We start from the raw sequence: 21265 nt of genomic DNA, 5'->3' as shown, positions 1-21265 counted from the left end.
TCTATGTTAAGGGCCGAATGGCCTACCCCTGCACCTATTTTCTATGTTAAGGGCCGAATGGCCTACTCCTGCACCTATTTTCGATGTTTCTACGTCTTTGAAGTGTGGGAGTAAACCGAAGATCTCGGAGAAAACCCACGCAGGTAACGGGGATACCTCCTAGTACGGATGGAGGGGCCGAGTGGCCAACCCGTGCCCCTCTGTCCATGCCACTGTGTGCGGGTCGTGCTTGCCCGGGCGCTCCAGGCCGCCAGTGCAGTGGGCGGGGGTTTTGAGATGGCGGTGCGGTCGCGCGTTGTTGTTGCTCGCGGGCCACCGTACTCCCCCTCCCCCCCCCCGGCCCGGCCCATCGCGGCGCGACGCGGCCATGGCGGACTCCTCGCTGGACGACATCATCCGCAGGCGCGGCCTGCGCCTCAAGGGCCGGTGAGGGCAGCCTGCGGGCCGGGGCCGTGGCTGGGGCCGGGGGGGGTGTCCCCGGAATGGGGAGCGGGTATCCGGGGGAGACGGGGAGGAGCATCTTCCCCCGGACTCAGGGCCCTGCTTGGAGACTGGGCCCGGAGCCGGGGACTCGGGTGTGGGGATCCCGCGGCGGAGAGCGAGGGATCTGAGGGTCCGGGGCCGCGGGGAGCCGCCACCACCGGACCCAGGCCCGGCCTTGCAGACGAGCGGGGCCGTCTCTCCACCCGGACTGTCTCGGTATTGTGGAAGCGGCTGAGCTGAGGAGGGTTCGGAGAGGACTGGAGCCCGGGCCCCGCTCCCCGCTCCCCGCTCCCCGCTCCCCGCTCCCCGCTCCCGCCCGGGCGTTGTCCCCGCTGTCCCTGGACGACCCGCTACTTGTTCTGTCTGTGGGTGAGCCGGGACGGTTGTCGCCCACAAGCGGGACTCCCCCCACCCCCTCGGAACCCCCCACTCAACCCCCAATCCCACCCCCTCGGAACACCCCACTCCACCACCCCCAATCGCCCCCCCCCAATCTCCCCCCAAACCCCACCCCCCCCAATCCCCAATCTCCCCCCAAACCCCACCCCCCCCAATCCCCAATCTCCCCCCAAACCCCACCCCCCCCCCCAATCTCCCCCCAATCCCCAACCCCCCCCCAATCCCCAACCCCCCCAATCCCCAATCTCCCCCCAATCCCCAATCTCCCCCCAATCCCCAATATCCCCCGCAACCCCCAATATCCCCCGCAACCCCCCACTCCACCCCCGGCTCATCATTTTAGTAAAGATGGACACAAAATGCTGGAGTAACTCCGCAGGTCAGGCAGCATCTCAGGAGAGAAGAATGTGTGACATTTCGGTTCGAGGCCCTTCTTCAGACTGAGATAAAACTCTAAGCTTAGAGCCAAGATGTGCAGCTAATCTACATCACCCATTCCTTCCCTCCTGCTGAGATGCTGCCTGACCTGCTGAGTTACTCCAGCATTTTGTGTATAAATACCTTCGATTTGTACCAGCATAACTGCAGTTATTTTCTTACACAAAATGCTGATGGGTGATGTGGATTAGCTGCACATCTTGACTCTAAGCTTTGCTGCAGCTATGGAATAAAGAGCTCCACTACCTTCATAATTTCAATAAATTCCTTAAGCTTTGCATTTTTTCATAACACTCAGAACTTCACTTGCAAATGAGACCCAAATTGTACTCAAACCTATTGCTTTCAAGCCTTCCTTATGTGTGCTCTATCCCTGCAGTCCCAGATCCCAAAAGCCTTTTAATAACTTTCACAACCTGACCTGCTACTTTAAAAGAATACAGTTCCTCTGTCCTGAGAATTGGAAGTTTAGAAATACTGCAGACGATAGACATCTGAAATAAAAAACAGAAAATGGGCAGCATATGTGGAAAGACAGAGTCAATATTTCAGGTTGAGCCCCTGCATGTAATCTGTGCCCTACAGAGACAAAAGTGTTTTTCATCGTATGTCCCGAAACGGAGTAATAAAATTCCTTATTGCATCTAACTCCTCTAATATTTCTTGCTAAAATGTAACACTTCACTTTTTTCTGAAGAATGGTCCTGACCCAAAACATCACCAATCCTTTTTCTTCAGGGATGTTGCCTGGCCCGCTGAGTTACTCCAGCACTTTGTGTCTACCTTTGGTGTAAACCAGCATCTGCAGTTCCCGGTTTCTACGAAATGCCAATCTGTATCTCGTTGAAATCTCCAAATTTTAAATTGTGGTCCTAGTACTGACACTGGGAAATTCCCCTGTCCTCTTCCCTTCAATCTATAGACAATAGGTGCAGGAGGAGGCCATTCGGCCCTTCGAGCTAGCTCCGCCATTCAATGTGATCATGGCTGATCATTCTCAATCAGTACCCCGTTCCTGCCTTCTCCCCACACCCCCTGACTCTGCTATCCTTAAGAGCTCTATCTAGCTCTCTCTTGAATGCATTCAGAGAATTGGCCTCCACTGCCTTATACGTTTCGATAAGATCTCTCATCCTTCTAAATTCCAGTGTATACAAGCCTAGTCGCTCCAGTCTTTCAACATACGACAGTCCCGCCATTCCGGGAATTAACCTAGTAAACCTATGCTGCATGCCCTCAATAACAAGAATATCCTTCCTCAAATCTGAAAAATACCCAGCCTTTTGCAGCAAGGCATCGAGCTGTTCAGCATGGAAAGAGGCCCTTCCATTCTTTGGATCTGTGTTGACATTCAGGCATTTGTTTACACTAATCCAATTTTATTCTTCCCCCTTGTTCCCATTAACATCCCACCACACACATAGCCAGTGAACCAACCAACCCACATGCCTGTCAGAAGTGGGAGGAAACTGTAATACTGTTCGGCCAAGTCTGCCAAGGATTATTGAATCTCCCAGTTGCTCACCATTTTTAACTCCCCTTCCCATTCCTACACTGACCTTTCACCACCCCCTTCAACAAGCTTTATAGTTCACAACTATGTATTTGGGCTCACACCTGTTTCTATCCACCAATCTGCCTATCAGTGAATTCTCTCGCCTAAGGTCATCTGTTGCCTGCTGTGATTTGTCCAGGACCCTCCTAACACCTGCTCCCCCTCCCCACCCCCCACAATCAATGTAAGGAATTTTCTCCAGTGATGCTACCTGGGCCATTGAGTTACTCCAGTATTTTGTGTCTATCTTGGGAGTACTGTGAGTTCAGGATTGAACATCGGTCTCTGGAGCAATCAGCTCTGTTATTCTGTTCCAATGAATTGTAGATCATCAGATCTTTGAGAATTACTGACTTTCAATTTCACTGTTATAATCATGGAGAAACACATGAAGACTAAGTAGCTCTGGAAAATTAATGGGGATATCTTGGGGATAGTCTGCATTATGGTAGAGGAGATGCTGGAAGTCTTTTAAAATGCATGAAGGTCGCAAAATCTCTGGGGACTGATCAAATATATCCAAGAACACTGTGCAAAGCTAGAAAAGAGATCGTGAGAGCCCTGGCTGAGATAAGTACATTATCATTGGCCATGGGTGAGGTACCGGTAGACTGGAAAGTAGCTAATGTGCCTTTATTCAAGAAGGGCTGCAAAGAAAAGATTGTGAACGAATGCGATTGTTGAATTGGGAACAAATTTGTATTATGCAGGATGGATTGGTTGTAATGCAATTCCAATCGGGACCGAGAGAATCACTTAAAAGTTATTTTTCCAATTGATAAGCAGAAGAAAAAAAAGCTGCCTTGAGGAAAAAACAATCTAGGGAAAGTATTATTTCCATGTAACTGCCACGCAGTGATCAGACACCGTTGTCTTTGGAGAACACAGGCTTTGGTTCACCATGGAGGGGCATTGAAAGTGACAAGCAATTAGATCTATTGACACTATTCAACGATACTTTATTAAATACATAGCTTTTAGTATTTTTAGCTTGCAGTAACAAAATTAGAGATTTTTTAAAATTTAGAGATACAGCGCATAAACAGGCCCTTCGTCCCACCGGGTCCACGCCGTCCAGCGATACCCGCACATTAACACTATAACACTATCCTACACCCACTAGGGACAATTTTTACATTTGCCCAGCCAATTAACCTACAAACCTGTACGTCTTTGGAGTATGGGAGGAAACCGAAGATCTCGGAGAAAACCCACCCAGGTCACGGGGAGAACGTACAAACTCCGTACAGTACAGCACCCATAGTCAGGATCAAACCCGAGTCTCCGGCGCTGCATTCGCTGTAAGGCAGCAACTCTACCGCTGCGCCACCGTGCTGCCATTAATTGTAGCGTTTTTTTTTTTAAATTGAGAGTTTTGTGGGAAAATAACCTTGTTATTGTGACTCTGATAGTCTCTATCCCCTTTGACACAATTGTTTTAATAGCGCAATTTTCTATAATGCGAGGTTTCCTAAGAACTATCTTTACAGATGAATGAGCCTAAAATCTGTTCTGGGGAAGATTCTGAGGGATGGACATGTGTGCAATTGGGTTGATGAGGGATAGTTATGCTGGCCTTGTGCATAGAAGATCGTGTCTCACAAATTTGATTGAGTGTTTTTGAAGGAGTTAACAAGAAAGTTGATGAGGGCAGTGTGGTACAGAGCCCTCCATAATGTTTGGGTCAAAGACCCATCATTTATTTATTTGCCTCTGTACTCCACAATTTGAGATTTGTAATAGAAAAAAATCACATGTGGTTAAAGTGCACATTGTCAGATTTTAATAAAGGCCATTTTTATACATTTTGGTTTCACCATGTAGAAGTTACAGCGGTGTTTACACATAGTTCCCCCATTTCAGGGCACCATAATGTTTGGGACACAGCAATGTCATGTAAATGAAAGTAGTCATGTTTAGTATTTGGTTGCATATCCTTTGCATGCAATGACTGCTTGAAGTCTGTGATTCATGAACATCACTAGTTGCTGGGTGTCTTCTCTGGGATTGCAGCTATCTTTAGCTCATGCTTGTTTTGGGGGTTAGTCCCCTTTAGTTTTCTCTTCAGCATATAAAAGGCATGCTCAATTGGGTTCAGATCGGGTGATTGACTTGGCCACTCGAGAATTGACCATTTTTTAGCTTTGAAAAACTCTTTGTTGCTTTAGCAGTATGTTTGGGATCATTGTCTTGCTGTAGAATGAACCGCTGGCCAATGAGTTTTGAGGCATTTGTTTGAACTTGAGCAAATAGGATGTGTCTGTACACTTCAGAATTCATTATGTTACTACCATCAGCAGTTGTATCATCAATGAAGATAAGTGAGCCAGTACCTTCAGCAGCCATACATGCCCAGGCCATAACACCCCCACCACCGTGTTTCACAGATGTGGTGGTATGCTTTGGATCTTGGGCAGTTCCTTCTCTCCTCCATACTTTGCTCTTGCCATCACTCTGATATAAGTTAATCTTCGTCTCATCTGTCCACAAGACCTTTTTCCAGAACTGTGGTTGCTCTTTTAAGTACTTCTTGGCAAACTGTAACCCGGCCATCCTATTTTTGTGGCTAACTAGTGGTTTGCATCTTGCAGTGTAGCCTCTGTATTTCTGTTCATGAAGTCTTCTGCGGACAGTGGTCATTGACAAATCAACTCCTGAAGAGTGTTTCTGATGTGTCAGACAGGTGTTTGGGGATATTTCTTTATTACAGAGAGAATTCTTCTGTCATCAGCTGTGGAGGTCTTCCTTGGCCTGCCAGTCCCTTTGCGATTAGTAAGCTCACCAGTGCTCTCTTTCTTCTTAATGATGTTTCAAACAGTTGATTTTGGTCAGCCGAAGGTTTGGCTGATGTCTCTAGCAGTTTTATTCTTGTTTCTCAGTCTCATAATGGCTTCTTTGACTTTCATTGGCACAACTTTGGTCCTCGTGTTGATAAACAGTAATAAACATTTCCAAAGGTGGTGGAAAGACTAGGTCCTAAAAACTCTCTTATACTTGCATTAAGGAGGCAATTAAACACACCTGAGCAATTACAAACGCCTGTGAAGCCATGTGTCCCAAACATTATGGTGCCCTGAAACGGGGGGGGGGGGGGGGGGGGGGGGGGGGGGGGGGGGGACACACACACACACACACATACTATGTATAAACACAGCTGTGATTTCTACATGGTGAAACCAAAATGTATAAAAGTGGCCTTTAATAAAATCTGACAATGTGCACTTTAACCACATGTGATTTTTTTCTATTACAAATCTCAAATTATGGAGTACAGAGGCAAATAAATAAATGATGCGTCTTTCTCCCAAACATTATGGAGGGCAATGTATTTTCCTGACGATTATCTAAAATAATTTGATGTTCGCTTGATAAATCACTGTCTTTCTAACAGCAGTCTGTTACACATCCACTGGAAAGGCACAAAATGCTGGAGTAACTCAGCGGGTCAGGCAGCACCTCCGAAGAAGGGTCCTGTCCTGAAACGTCACCTGACCATTTCTTCCAGGGAGGAGTGCCTAACCCACTGAGTCACTCCAACATTTTGTGTCTATCTTTGCTATAAACCAGCATCCACAGTTCATTTCTGTAGCTACGGGAGCTGTAACACCACATCCCGCCATCAGTAATGCAAACTGTCCTTTCAGGTGAAGCAGTGATTCACTTCTGCCAATCTTCCCAATCACAATCATACTTTATTAGCCAAGTATGTTTAGCAACATACGAGGAACTTCATTTGCCGTACAGTCATAACAATAAAAAAGCACCAGGACACACAAAATACATTTTAACATGAACATCCACCACAACAACTCCTCCACATTCCTCACTGTGATGAAAGCCGAAAAAAAGTTCAATCTCTCCCTTCTTTGTCCTTCAGCGGTCGGGGGCCTCTAACGTTCCGTTGACGGGGCGATCTTGACTCCCGTAGCCGGCGGCGAGCCTTCCTCGTCGGGGCGATCCAGCTCCTGCATCGGGGGGGTGGGGTTTAGCTCCCCCGTGCCAGCCAATCGGGCCCCACGTCGGGGCTGTCTTGGATACGGCATTCAGTGATCACAGTGTGGTGTCGACCTTGTAGAAGCCAAACACAGATTAGATGTCTGCTCCGTGGACCACTTTCATTCAATCTGCCAGACTGGCCCTGAGTTTCCAATTTCCATTATCTATCACACTCCCACTCTGACTGCTCTGTATCAACATTTAAAGACCTTAAACTTAACAAAACTTTAGAAGCATTATCAATTCCATTTAATTGAAATTTAAAAAAATTGAGGGGAAGGTAACAACGAGGCTTACAAACAGTAAAATTAATATTAGGCAGCTTACAACCCAACGGTATGAATATTGATTTCTCTATCTTTGTAATCCCTGCGTTCCCTCTCTCTCCGTCCCTCCCCCACTCTAGTTCTCCAACTAGTTTCACTGTCCTGATTAATTTTACTGGTTTTTGGCTTCGTTGTCACCTTCCCCATGGCCAACAATGAACCATTTCTACATTTCCTCGATCATCGTCTGCTTTTATCTGTCATTTTCTTTGACTTTCATTGGCACAACTTTGGACCTCATGTTGATAAACAGCAATAAAAGTTTCCAAAGGTGATGGAAAGACTGGAGGAAAGACTAGGTGCTGAGTGCATGAAGGAGGCAGGTATACCTGAAGAGTCGCCCATTCCTTCTCTCCAGAGATGCTGCCTGTCCCGCTGAGTTACTCCAGCATTTTGTGTATCTTCGGTGTAAACCAGCATCTCCAGTTCTTTCCTACACCATTAGTGGTTTTACCCTGGGTGTGCGATAAATGGGTGTGCACTTGGGTGGGGCACAAGGAAGAGAGCGGGGATACAAGTCGGGGGTGGTGATACCTAAAATTGAAGAAGTCAGTGTTCATGTTGTTAATTGTAAGCTACCCAAGTGGCTTATGAGGCGTTCCTGTAGTTGACCAGTGCACAAGGGGAAAAGATAAGTGGTTAGAATCTCACTTGTTGAAGATGGAGCCTAATAGAAACATAGAAAATAGGTGCAGGAGTAGGCCATTCGGCCCTTCGAGCATGCACCGCCATTCAATATGATCATGGCTGATCATCCAACTCAGTATCCCGTACCTGCCTTCTCACCATACCCCCTGATCCCTTTAGCTACAAGGGCCACATCTAACTCCCTCTTAAATATAGCCAATGAACTGGCCTCAACTACCCTCTGTGGCAGAGAATTCCACAGATTCACCACTCTGTGTGAAAAAAAACTTTCTCATCTCAGTCCTAAAAGACTTCCCCCTTATCTTTAAACTGTGACCCCTTGTTCTGGACTTCCCCAACATCGGGAACAATCTTCCTGCATCTAGCCTATCCAACCCCTTAAGAATTTTGTAAGTTTCTATAAGATCCTGATTTCACCGATAATAGTTCGGTGAAATCTAAACTGGATATCAGAGAGCAGATAGAAACATAGAAAATAGGTGCAGGAGGAGGCCATTTGGCCCTTCGAGCCAGTACCGCCATTCATTGTGATCATGGCTGATTGTCCCCAATCAATAACCCGTACCTGCCTTCTCTCCATATCCCTTGATTCCACTAGCCCTTACAGCTCTATCTAACGGGAACCAGGAATTGCAGGTGTTGGTTTACAAAAGAAAACACAGAGTGCTGGAGTAGGTCAGTAGGTCGGGCAGACCTGACACGCTGAGCAACTCCAGCACTCCGTGTCTTCAGCAGAGAGCAGGTTATTAGTGGGGAGGTGCCACTTCCTTCCTTGGTAGGCTTAGGAAGTTTGGCATGTCCCCAATCCTCACCAACCTCTCCAAATGTGCCGTGGAAATTCTTTTATCAATTTGCATCACAATTTGGTTTGGGAGCAGCTCAGTCCAAGAAATTGCAGAGAGTTGTGGATGTAGCCCAGACCATCATGCAAACCAACCTCCCTTCCTTTGACTCCATCCACCTCGATCACTCCCTCTTCTTCCCTCTCCCATCAGGCAAGAGGTACAGATGTTTGAAAACACATACCTGCAGATTCAGGGATAGTTTCTTCTCAGCTGTTATCAACTGAACTGTCCTCCCACCAGCTAGAGTGTAGTCCTGACCTCCCATCTCTCTTCATTGGAGATCTTTGAACTATACATTATTGGACTTTATTATGCACTAAACGTTATACCCTTTATCCTGTATCTGCACTGTGGACAGCCTGATTGTAATCATGTATAGACGTTTCTTTGACTGGATATTACGCACACAAAAGCTTTTCACTGTACCTCGGTAACGTGACAATAATAAACTAAACTAAACTTGACTGTGTGGTTGACAGTGACTGTGTTTCTAGCATTTTCTTTTTTAGTCCAGCTTTCCAGCCACTGCAGTATTGTGCATTTAGCTGTGTTCAGTTTGTGTTTGACTATGAATGGTTCATTTGTACTTCTTGCATTGTTGCAGACTAGTGCCAGGTGCCAGGCCAATTGTCGGCGGCATTAAGTCACGGATTGGGGATCAGTTTGTGAACGTGAGCACGAGCAGGCCGGTCGGCGGCTTTCAAAGGACTTTTGATGCGCGGCAGAAGATCGGCATCACGGACGCTCGGCAGCGGCTCACCATGAGGGACGCCCGCAACCGCTTGGCGCAGAAGGACGTGCGCTCGAAAATAACCGGGGGCTCCTTGAAGGTCCTCGATGCGCGCGAAATGATCAACTCGAGGAAAAGCCAAGATGGAAGCGAGAAAGGGATGGCGGTGAAAAGGATTCTGGATGCTCGGGAGCGACTGAAAGCCAGGAGGAGCACTCCAGCCACGACCACCGCTCCAGCGACCGGGACCATCAACACGGGCGGCAGGATCACCAAAACTATCCAAGTACCTCAGGTGGAAACTTTTAACCTACAGCCTCGGTATATTTGGCACAGAAATGTTCACCGCAAACGTTAACTGAATCGATATTTATTTACGGGGTACTGGTGGCATGCTGTTAACAGTGTTCCACTGGCTGGGTCATTGGTATTAGCGGGGCACCCTTGGTACAGGTCCACCACTGATCCAGCACCTCCTTTAATCCAACAAAATTACGAGAGTTTTCTTGAAATCCCCCCCCCCATGAAACCCCGCCAAAAATGTGGTGCCAAGGCCGAATGAGGCGGCTGATCTCAACCTCATTGAATTTGCCCCTTGCGGCTGGGGCTCTGGAACTCCAGCCCGGCCGGAGCCAGGAAATGCGTTCCCATGGCTGATTTACGAGGCTGACTCTGTGGGCCCGTATCTCGGCTCCCCTGTGGGCCTAGGTGGACTGTTCCAGTACCGCTGGATTCCTCTCGGAGGCCGTGGCCCCTGTTGGTAATCCAGAAAGACTCTGGAACCAAAGGTGCTAGAAAATCGGTGGTGGACCTGTATTAATGTAGTGTCCGTGGTATGGAATAAGCAGCGTGCATGAATGACACTGCCTGGCCCCAACACTGCATGGCAGGGCTTTCCTCTCTGTTTTCTCTGGAATTAATTGTTCCAAACATTCCTCTATCAAGGGGGCAAAATTTTAAAATGACAAATGTGAAGGTTCACTGCATCAAAGACCCAGGTTCAATACTGACATCGGGTGCGATCTGTGTGGTGTTTGCACGTTCTCCCTGTGACCGCGTGGGTTTCCAGCAGGTGCTCCAGTTTCATAGAAACATAGAAAATAGGTGCAGGAGTAGGCCATTTGGCCCTTCGAGCCTGCACCGCCATTCAATATGATCATGGCTGATCATCCAACTCAGTATCCTGTACCTGCCTTCTCTCCATACCCCCTGACCCCTTTAGCCACAAGGGCCACATCTTACTCCCTCTTAAATATAGCCAATGAACTGGCCTCAACTACCCTTTGTGGCAGAGAATTCCACAGACTCACCACTCTCTGTGTGAAAAAAAACGTTCTCATCTCGGTCCTAAAAGACTTCCCCCTTATCCTTAAACTGTGACCCCTTGTTCTGGACTTCCCCAACAATCTTCCTGCATCTAGCCTGTCCAACCCCTTAAGAATTTTGTAAGTTTCTATAAGATCCCCCCTCAATCTTCTAAATTCCAGCGAGTACAAGCCGAGTCTATCCAGTCTTTCTTCATATGAAAGTCCTGCCATCCCAGGAATCAATCTGGTTAACCTTCTCTGTACTCCCTCAATGGCAAGAATGTCTTTCCTCAGATTAGGAGACCAAAACTGTATGCAATACTCCAGGTGTGGTCTCACCAATGCCCTGTACAACTGCAGCAGAACCTCCTGCTCCTATACTCAAATCCCCTCGCTATGAATGCCAACATACCATTCGCTTTCTTCACTGCCTGCTGCACCTGCATGCCTACTTTCAATGACTGGTGTACCACGACACCCAGGTCTTGTTGCATCTCCCCTTTTCCTAATCGGCCACCATTCAGATAGTAGTCTGCTTTCCTGTTCTTGCCACCAAAGTGGATAACCTCACATTTATCCACATTATACAGCATCTGCCATGCATTTGCCCATTCACCTAACCTATCCAAGTCACCTTGCAGCCTCCTAGCATCATAGAAACATAGAAAATAGGTGCAGGAGTAGGCCATTCAGCCCTTCGAGCTTGCACCGCCATTCAATATGATCATGGCTGATCATCCAGCTCAGTAACCTGTACCTGCCTTCTCTCCATACCCCCTGATCCTTTTAGCAAAAAGGGCCACATCTAACTCCCTCTTAAATATAGCCAATGAACTGGCCCCAACTACCTTCTGTGGCAGAGAATTCCACAGACTCACCACTCTCTGTGTGAAGAAATGTTTTCTCATCTCGGTCCTAAAAGACTTCCCCCTTATCCTTAAGCTGTGACCCCTGGTTCTGGACTCCCCCAACATCGGGAACAATCTTCCCGCATCTAGCCTCTCCAACCCCTTAAGAATTTTATATGTTTCTATAAGATCCCCCCTCAGTCTTCTAAATTCCAGCGAGTACAAGCCTAGTCTATCCAGTCTTTCTTCATATGAAAGTCCCGCCATCCCAGGGATCAATCTAGTGAACCTTCTCTGTACTCCCTCTAAGGCAAGAACGTCTTTCCTCAGATTAGGAGACCAAAACTGCACACAATACTCCAGGTGCGGTCTCACCAAGGCCCTGTACAACTGCAGTAGAACCTCCCTGCTCCTAAACTCAAATCCTCCTCACAGCTAACACTGCCCCCCAGCTTCGTGTCATCCGCAAACTTGGAGATGTTGCATTCAATTCCCTCGTCCAAATCATTAATATATATTGTAAATAGCTGGGGTCCCAGCAATGACCTTGCAGTACCCCACTAGTCACTGCCTGCCATTCTGAAAAGGACCCGTTTATTCCTACTCTTTGCTTCCTGTCTGCCAGCCAGTTCTCTATCCACATCAATACTGAACCCACAATACCGTGTGCTTTAAGTTTGCATACTAATCTCTTATGTGGGACCTTGTCGAAAGCCTTCTGGAAGTCCAGATATAACACATCCACTGGTTCTCCCTTATCCACTCTACTAGTCACATCCTCGAAAAAGATTCGTCAGACATGATTTACCTTTCATAAATCCATGCTGACTTTGCCAATGATTTCACCACTTTCCAAATGTGCTGCTATCCCATCTTTAATAACTGACTCTAGCATTTTCCCCACTACCGATGTTAGACTAACTGGTCTGTAATTCCCCGTTTTCTCTCTCCCTCCCTTTTTGAAAAGTGGGGTTACATTAGCTACCCTCCAATCCTCAGGAATTACTCCAGAATCTAAAGAGTTTTGAAAAATTATCACTAATGCATCCACTATTTCTGGGGCTACCTCCTTAAGCACTCTGGGATGCAGCCTATCTGGCCCTGCGGATTTATCAGCCTTTAATCCATTCAATTTACCGAACACCACTTCCCGACTAACCTGGATTTCACTCAGTTCCTCCATCTCATTTGACCCCCGGTCCCCTGCTATTTCCAGCAAATTATTTATGTCTTCCTTACTGAAGACAGAACCAAAGTAGTTATTCAATTGGTCTGCCATGTCCTTGTTCCCCATGATCAATTCACCTGTTTCCGACTGCAAGGGACCTACATTAGTTTTAACTAATCTTTTTCTCTTCACATATCTATAAAAGCTTTTGCAGTCAGTTTTTATGTTCCCTGCCAGTTTTCTCTCATAATCTATTTTCCCTTTCCTAATTAAGCCCTTTGTCCTCCTCTGCTGGACTCTGAATTTCTCCCAGTCCTCTGGTAGGCTGCTTTTTCTTGCTAATTTGTATGCTTCATCTTTTGTTTTAATACTATCCCTAATTTCCCTTGTAGCCACGGATGCACTACCTTCCCTGATTTATTCTTTTGCCAAACTGGGATGAACAATTGTTGTAGTTCATCCATGCGGTCTTTAAATGCCTTCCATTGCATATCCACCGTCAACCCTTTAAGAATCAATTGCCAGTCTATCTTGGCCAATTCACGTCTCATACCCTCAAAGTTACCTTTCTTTAAGTTCAGAACCGTTGTTTCTGAATTAACTATGTCACTCTCCATCCTAATGAACTCAACCATATTATGGTCACTCTTGCACAAGGGGCCACGCACATCAAAACTGCTAACTAACCCTTCCTTATTACTCAATACCCAGTCTAGAATAGCCTGCTCTCTCGTTGGTTTCTCTACATGTTGGTTTAGAAAACTATCCCGTATACATTCCAAGAAATCCTCTTCCTCAGCACCTCTGCCAATTTGATTCACCCAATCTATATGTAGATTGAAGTCACCCATTATAACTGCTGCACCTTTGGTGCACGCATTTCTAATTTCCTGTTTGATGCCATCCCCAACTCTACTACTACTGTTAGGTGGCCTGTACACAACTCCCACTAGCGTTTTCTGCCCCTTAGTGTTTCGCAGCTCTACCCATATCAATTCCACATCCTCCAAGCTAATGTCCTTCCTTTCTATTGCGTTAATCTCCTCTCTAACCAGCAACGCTACCCCACCTCCTTTTCCTTTCTGTCTATCCCTCCTGAATATTGAATATCCCTGGATGTTCAGCTGCCAGTGGTATTGTTCAACTGTTTAACATTGGTAGGTGATTGTACAACATACAGTGCAAGTGTCGAGAGAGAAACCTCTCCTCGATTCCCACCCTTGTCCTTCTTGAGATCATGAATCAGTGCTCATCAGTTACTCTAAACCACACTTGGAAGTAGCACAGATTGTATTCTGGGTGGGGGGGAGGGGACTTAAGTGTCCGTCACACAGAGAGCTTGGGTAACAACACCGTTCACCGATTGTGAAAAGACGTGGCCGTCAGGGCTAGGCTTGCACAGGTAGATAGTGAATCAACAAGAAGGACAAACCTATTTGACCCTCTCTTCAATATGCTAGGTGCATCTGTCTTGAAGTCATTGATAGAACTGATCAGTCTGAAGAAAGATCTCGACCCGAAACGTCACCCATTCCTTTTCTCCTGAGATGCTGCCTGATCTGCTGAGTTACTCCAGCATTTTGTGAATAAATACCTTCGATTTGTACCAGCATCTGCAGTTATTTTCTTACACCACACAGTCCTTGTGGGGATAAGTCCTTTCACACCGAGAATACTGTCTATCAGTCTGAAGAAGGGTCTCGACCCAAAGCGTCACCCATTCCTTCTCTCCAGAGATGCTGCCTGACCCGCTGAGTTACTCCAGCATTTTGTGTCTACCCTCGATTTAAACCAGCATCTGCAGTTCTTTCCTACACATACTGTCTATCATGTTGCATGACAGTCGTTTTGCTGAATGGGTTAGGCTCAACAGGCTAGGTTGAGCATCTTAGTTTAGTTTCGAGATACAGCGCTGAAACAGGCCCTTTGGCCCAACTAGTCCGCACCGACCAGCCTTCTCCGTACACTTAACACCATCCTACACGCGAGGGGCAATTTACAATCTCACCAAGCCAATTAGCCTACAAACCTGTATGTCTTTGGAGTGTGGGAGGAAAGCGGAGCACCCGGTGAAAACCCACGCGGGTCACGGGGAGAACATACAAACTCTGCAGGCAGCACCCGTACTCAGGATCAAACCTGGATCTTTGGTGCTACAAGGCAGCAACTCTACTGCTGTGCCACCGTGCTGCCCGTTGAGCTGTGGTGTAGTGTATCCCATCAGCAGCATCCACTCGCTCTCTCCTTCTTTGTAATGGCATTGATCCAGTCTGAAGGACATGTAAGGAGAATACCGAGCTTGCCTAGAAATGAGATACCAACCTACATTGTTATCGGTTTATTATTATTGCATGTACTGAGTTACAGTTAAAAGCGTATGGAAAATCATACAATACACAAGTACATCAGGGAGTGCAAAAGAGAAAGTAAACAGAGTGCAGAATATAGTATCACAGCTGCAGGAAGAAAAAGTGCAAGGATCGCGACAAGGTAGATTGGAAGATAGACACAAAAAGCTGGAGTAACTCAGCAGGTCAGACAGCATCTCTGGAGAGAAGGAATGGGTGACATTTGGGGTCGAGACCCTTCTTCAGGCTAGTTAGGGAAAAGGGAAATGATCGGAATTCATCCTCAGCATATGGGAGGTGGGTTCACAAATCTGGGAAGAGGCTGTTCTTGAACGGTGGCGAAGGGACGGAGCCTCTGCCTGTGGCCTGGTGAAGCTGCGCTAAAAGTAAATAGAGCCAACTGATCCCACAAGCAAGAGAGCAGATCATAACACTGCTGTCCTGCCACATCTGCAGGATAGTGGAATGGTGGACAAATAAACAGGAGGGGGTGCCAACAATCACAACGCAATCCTCAGTGAAGGTGGGACCCCGCACATGAACACTGAAGACAAGGCTGAGATACTGATAAGTGTTCAACCAAACGTGTGGTTCCTCCTGCTAGCCCCATTATCACGAAAGTCAGTCTTTGCGTCAGAAGGAGTGAATGAATTGATCGAAGAAATGGTTTTGAATATAAACGCAACAAAGACCTTACCCAGGCAAAGTCACAAGAGTGGAGAGTGTTTCGTTGTCATGTGTACTGACAACGGGACAATGAAACGGGCGTAACAGCATCACAGGCCTGTAAACGCAATGCACACGGATAATATATTGTAAGCAACAACCCCTGATCCTTGGCGCAAGCAAAGACAGTCTTTGATATTTATTTCACAAAATGCTGGGGTAACTCAGCAGGTCAGGCAGCATCTCAGGAGAGAAGGAATGGGTGACGTTTCGGGTCGAGACCCTTCTTCAGACTGAAGAAGGGTCTCGACCCGAAACGTCACCCATTCCTTCTCTCCACAGATGCTGCCTGGTCCGCTGAGTTACTGCAGCACTTTGTGTCGTTCAGTGTAACCCCCATCTGCGTGCAGTTCTGGTCACCCCACAGTAGGAAGTGTTGCGTTGGAGCGGGTGCAGAGGGGGAACATCCAGCATGTTGTCGGGATGGAAGTGTTTTATTATGAAGAGAGATAGATCGGTCGGGCTTGTTTTCCCTGAAGCGAAAGAGTCTGAGGGGTGACCAGAGAGGGGTATAGAAAGTATGAGAGACACAGTTAGAGCGGGTAGTCAACCTTGCTCCTGAGGTGGGTGCCCAAAAACAAAAGGGCTTTGGTTTAAGGTGAGAGGGAGGAGATTTGGGGGATCTGGTCAACATTTTTTTGCACAGAGAATGGTTCAGCGACACAGCATGGATACAGGCCCTTCAGCCCATAAAGACCATGCCCACCATCTATTTACACTAGTTCCATGTTATCCTAGCTAGACACTAAATGCTGGAGTAACTCAGCGGGTCAGGCAGCATCTCGGGAGAGAAGGAATGTGTGACGTTTCGGGTCGAGACCCTTCTTCAGACTGATGTCAGGAGAGGGGGCGTGACAAAGATAGAATGTAGTCGGAGACAGGAAGACTAGTGGGAGAACTGGGAAAGGGGAGGGGATAGAAACGGGAAACAGTGACTACCTGAAGTTGGAGAAGTCAATGTTCATACCGCTGGGGTGTAAACTACCCAATCGAAATATGAGGTGCTGTTCCTCCAATTTGCACTGGGCCTCACTCTGACCATGGAGGAGGCCCAGGACCGAAAGGTCAGATAGAGAATGGGAGTGGGAGTTGAAGTGCTGAGCCACCGGGAGATCAAGTAGGTTAAGACGGACTGAGCGGAGGTGTTCAACGAAACGATGGCCGAGCCTGCGTTTGTCTCGCCGATGTATCCATGTTATCCCACTTTTGCACCTGCTCCCCACACATTACATGCAGTTCACAGCGGCCAATTAATGCACAACCACATGTCTTTGGGATGTGGGAAGAAACAAAAAGAACCTGTAAGAAACCCACATGATCACAAGGAGAACGTGCAAACTCCACACAGACAGCTCCCGGGTTCAGGATCAAACCCGGGTCTCTTGCACTGTGAGGCAGCAGCTCTCCCAGCTGAACCACTGTGTTGATGTGTTGAATGTTCAGTCAGGTTAGGTGGTGGGGACAGATACAATCACAGCGTTTAGGACACATTTAGCAGACCTTTAAATAGGCAAGGGGTTTGGGATCTAAAGTGGGAAAACAAAATTAGCATATTTAGGCAAAATGGATGTGGTGGGTAGAAGGGCCTGTTTCTGTGCTCTTCTGTAATTCAATCATTCATATCATATCATATCATATATATACAGCCGGAAACAGTGTCTTCAATCAGTACATTAAAATATGAGCTTGAAGGTATTTATTTCACAAAATGCTGGAGTAACTCAGCGGGTCAGGCAGCATCTCAGGAGAGAAGGAATGGGTGACGTTTTGGGTCGAGACCCGAAACGTCACCCATTCCTTCTCTCCTGAGATGCTGCCTGACCTGCTGAGTTACTCCAGCATTTTGTGAAATAAATACCTTCGATTTGTACCGGCATCTGCAGTTATTTTCTAACACTACTTAAAATATGAGCTGGTCATTTGTGGAAGCTCGATGCACAGAACCTGGCCATCATGTCCTCCCTACACTTGTGATGACACTTCACAAAGCAATTAATTAGCTGCTAAGTACTTGAAGCAATGGAAGGTAGTGTATAAATTTGTCCACAGTGCCTGCATGCAGCTGCTCTCAAGTCTAACCTGATGTCGAATGACCCGAATGTTTTCATTTCCCATCGCAGAAAAGATCGGCTCCTCCTGGGCTGTCGCACCCGTTGGGAATGCAGATTAACGTGGTGAATGACCAGAGCCCCATTCAGGTGAGCACTGACTGACCCTTCAACACCTCAGCAGCAACTGAGAGCGGCACGGTGGCGCGGCGGTAGAGTTGCTGCCTTACAGCGAATGCAGCGCCGGAGACCCGGGTTCCATCCCGTCTACGGGTGCCGTCTGTACGGAGTTTGTGCGTTCTCCCGTGACCTGTGTGGGTTTTCTCCGAGATCTTCTGTTTCCTCCCACACTCCAAAGACGCACAGGTATGTAGGTTAATTGGCTTGGTAAATGTAAAAATTGTTCCTAGTGGGTATAGGATGGCTAATGTGCGGGGATCGCTGGGCGGCGCGGACCCGGTGGGCCGAAAGGGCCTGTTTCTGTGCTGTATCTCTAAACTAAACTAAACTCTAAGCAACTTCGTACTTCCTCCTGTGTTATCAGTGAACTAAAAACTTCGTACTTCCCCTGTGTTATCATATCATATCATATCTATACAGCCGGAAACAGGCCTTTTCGGCCCTCCAAGTCCGTGCCGCCCAGCGATCCCCGTACATTAACACTATCCTACACCCACTAGAGACAATTTTTACATTTACCCAGCCAATTAACCTACATACCTGTACGTCTTTGGAGTGTGGGAGGAAACCGAAGATCTCGGAGAAAACCCACGCACGTCACGGGGAGAACGTACAAACTCCTTACAGTGCAGCACCCGTAGTCAGGATCGAACCTGAGTCTCCGGCGCTGCATTCGCTGTAAAGCAGCAACTCTACCGCTGCGCTACCATGCCGCCCAGTGAACTAAAAACTCAATCAGGACTTGTGTATTCGGCTTTCACGAGACCAGAGCCATTGTCTTTGCAAACTTATTTCCTAACTCCATCCATTTCTGCGGCACCCTTTTGAAAGTGACAAATTTGTATTCGTACTTGAGCCTACCTGGCTAGCAGTTGAGTAAAGTGCTCTTAATTGCTTCCATCTTTGCAAACATTCGCCAACTCTGCCATTATCTCCTGCAACCCTCACCATCCATCACATGCATCCACGTCACACTTGAGAGCAGTGCAGTTGTACAGGCCTTGAGAAACTGTGTGGTCTCTCGCTACATAATACGGACACATACCTCTGGAGGACATGGACAGGCGACGTTTCGGGTCCGGACCCTTCTTCCTCAAAACGTCAGGACCCTTCCGAAGAAGTCTTGATCCAAAATGTCACCTATCTTCACCAGAAAAGCTGCTTGACCTGCTGAGTTACTCCAGCACTTTGTGCTTTGCTCATGATTCCAGTATTCTGCAGTTCCTTGTGACTCCACAGATGTTCACCACCTCTGGATTCCTTCGTCCACTGGACTACTAAATTGCCAGCTCCTGGTCTTGGTCCAGAGGGTGTGCAGCGTAGGTTTACTAGGTTAATTCCCGGAATGGCGGGACTGTCGTATGTTGAAAGACTGGAGCGACTAGGCTTGTATACACTGGAATTTAGAAGGATGAGAGGGGATCTTATCGAAACGTATAAGATTATTAAGGGGTTGGACACGTTAGAGGCAGGAAACATGTTCCCAATGTTGGGGGAGTCCAGAACCAGTGCCACAGTTTAAGAATAAGGGGTAGGCCATTTAGAACGGAGATGAGGAAAAACTTTTTCAGTCAGAGAGTTGTAAATCTGTGGAATTCTCTGCCTCAGAAGGCTGTGGAGGCCAATTCTCTGAATGCATTAAAGAGAGAACTAGATAGAGCTCTTAAGGATAGCGGAGTCAGGGGGTATGGGGAGAAGGCAGGAACGGGGTACTGATTGAGAATGATTAGCCATGATCACATTGAATGGTGGTGCTAGCTCGAAGGGCCAAATGGCCTCCTCCTGCACCTATTGTCTATTTGGATCATAAAAACATAGAAAATAAGTGGAGGAGTAGGCCATTCGGCCCTTCGAGCCAGCACCGCCATTCAATATAATCATGGCCGATCGTCCAAAATCGGTACCCCGTTCCTGCTTTCTCCCCATATCCCTTGATTCTGTTAGCCCTTAGAGCTAAATCTAACTATCTCTTGAATACATCCAGTGAATTGGCCTCCATTCCCTTCTGAGGCAGAGAATGCCACAGATTCACAACTCTGGGTGAAAAGGTTTTTCCTCATCTCAGTCCTAAATGGCCGACCCCTTCTTCTTAAACTGTGACCCCTGGTTCTGGACTCCCCCAACATTATAGAGTCCTACAGCACAGAAAGAGGCCCTTCGGCCCATCGTGTCCGTGCCGCCCATTACCAAACACAGTCTGATTTTAATCCCATTTTCCCGCATTTGGACTGTAGCCCTGAATGTTGTAGCATTTCAAGTGCCCATCCAAATGCCTCTTAAACGTTGTGAGTGTTCCCGCCTCCACCACCACCCCAGGCAGTGAGTTCCAGACTCCAACCACCCTCTGGGTGAAAAAGTTCTTTCTCACATCCCCCCGAAACCTCCCTCCCCTTACCCTGTATCTATGTTCCCTCGTTGTTGAACCTTCCACCAGTGGAAGAAGTTCCCCGCCATTGGGAACATTTTTCCTGCGTCTAGCCTGTCCAATCCCTTAAGAATGTTATATGTTTCCATAAGATCCCTTATCATCCTTCTAAACTCCAGTGAATACGAGCCCAGCCGATCCATTCTTTCATCGTATCGTACAGGCAGAGGCGATTAATTTAACTTGGCATTATGTTTAACATGGACGTTGTGACCGAAGGGCCTCTCCCCCTGTGCTATACTGATCGATGTTCTGTTTTATCCTCCGCACCAGTCTATTCCAATTCACTCTTGATCAATTCTCACATTCTACTTTCCATAAAAGGTGGCACAGTTGGTAGAGCTGTTGCCTCGGCATCAGAGACCAAGATTGATCCTGACCTCGGTAGTATAAGCAACAGGTACCCAAACAGTCTTTCCAGGTGAGACAGAGGTTCACCTGCACCTCTATTGCATCCGCTGCGCCAGATGTCAACTTTACATCGGCGAAACCAAACACAGGCTTCGCTCAACACCTGCGCTCGGTCCGTGTTGACCAATCTGATCTCCCGGTGGCTGAGCACTTCAACTCCCACTCCCAGTCTGACCTTTCTCTCATGGGCCTCCTCCAGTGCCATAGTGAGGCCCACCGGAAATTGGAGGAACAGCACCTCATATTTCGCCTGGACAGCTATTAGCCCAGTGGTATGAACATCGACTTCTCCAACTTTAGATAGTTCCTCTGTCCCTCTCTTCCCCCCCCCCCCTTCCCAGATCTCCCTCTATCTTCCTGTCTCCACCTATATCCTTCCTTTGT

General features: G+C 47.4%; 1 protein-coding gene across 1 annotated transcript in view; it reads left to right on the top strand.

Moving 5' to 3' along the window:
* The first annotated feature begins 321 nt into the window (after positions 1–321).
* poldip3 (polymerase (DNA-directed), delta interacting protein 3) overlaps positions 322–21265 on the top strand; it is a 42498-nt gene continuing 21554 nt past the window's right edge. The window contains exons 1-3 of the mRNA XM_078430342.1: positions 322–426; positions 9295–9715; positions 17938–18015. Of these exons, the coding sequence (XP_078286468.1) occupies positions 368–426; positions 9295–9715; positions 17938–18015 (558 nt within the window). The 5' untranslated portion in view covers positions 322–367. The remainder of the gene's footprint in view (positions 427–9294; positions 9716–17937; positions 18016–21265) is intronic.

This window comes from Rhinoraja longicauda, chromosome 40 (genome assembly GCF_053455715.1).
Source record: "Rhinoraja longicauda isolate Sanriku21f chromosome 40, sRhiLon1.1, whole genome shotgun sequence".
Classification (NCBI taxonomy): Eukaryota; Metazoa; Chordata; class Chondrichthyes; order Rajiformes; family Arhynchobatidae; genus Rhinoraja; species Rhinoraja longicauda.
The sequence above is the reverse complement of the archived record's forward strand: the minus strand, read 5'-3'. Positions and strand labels throughout refer to the sequence as shown.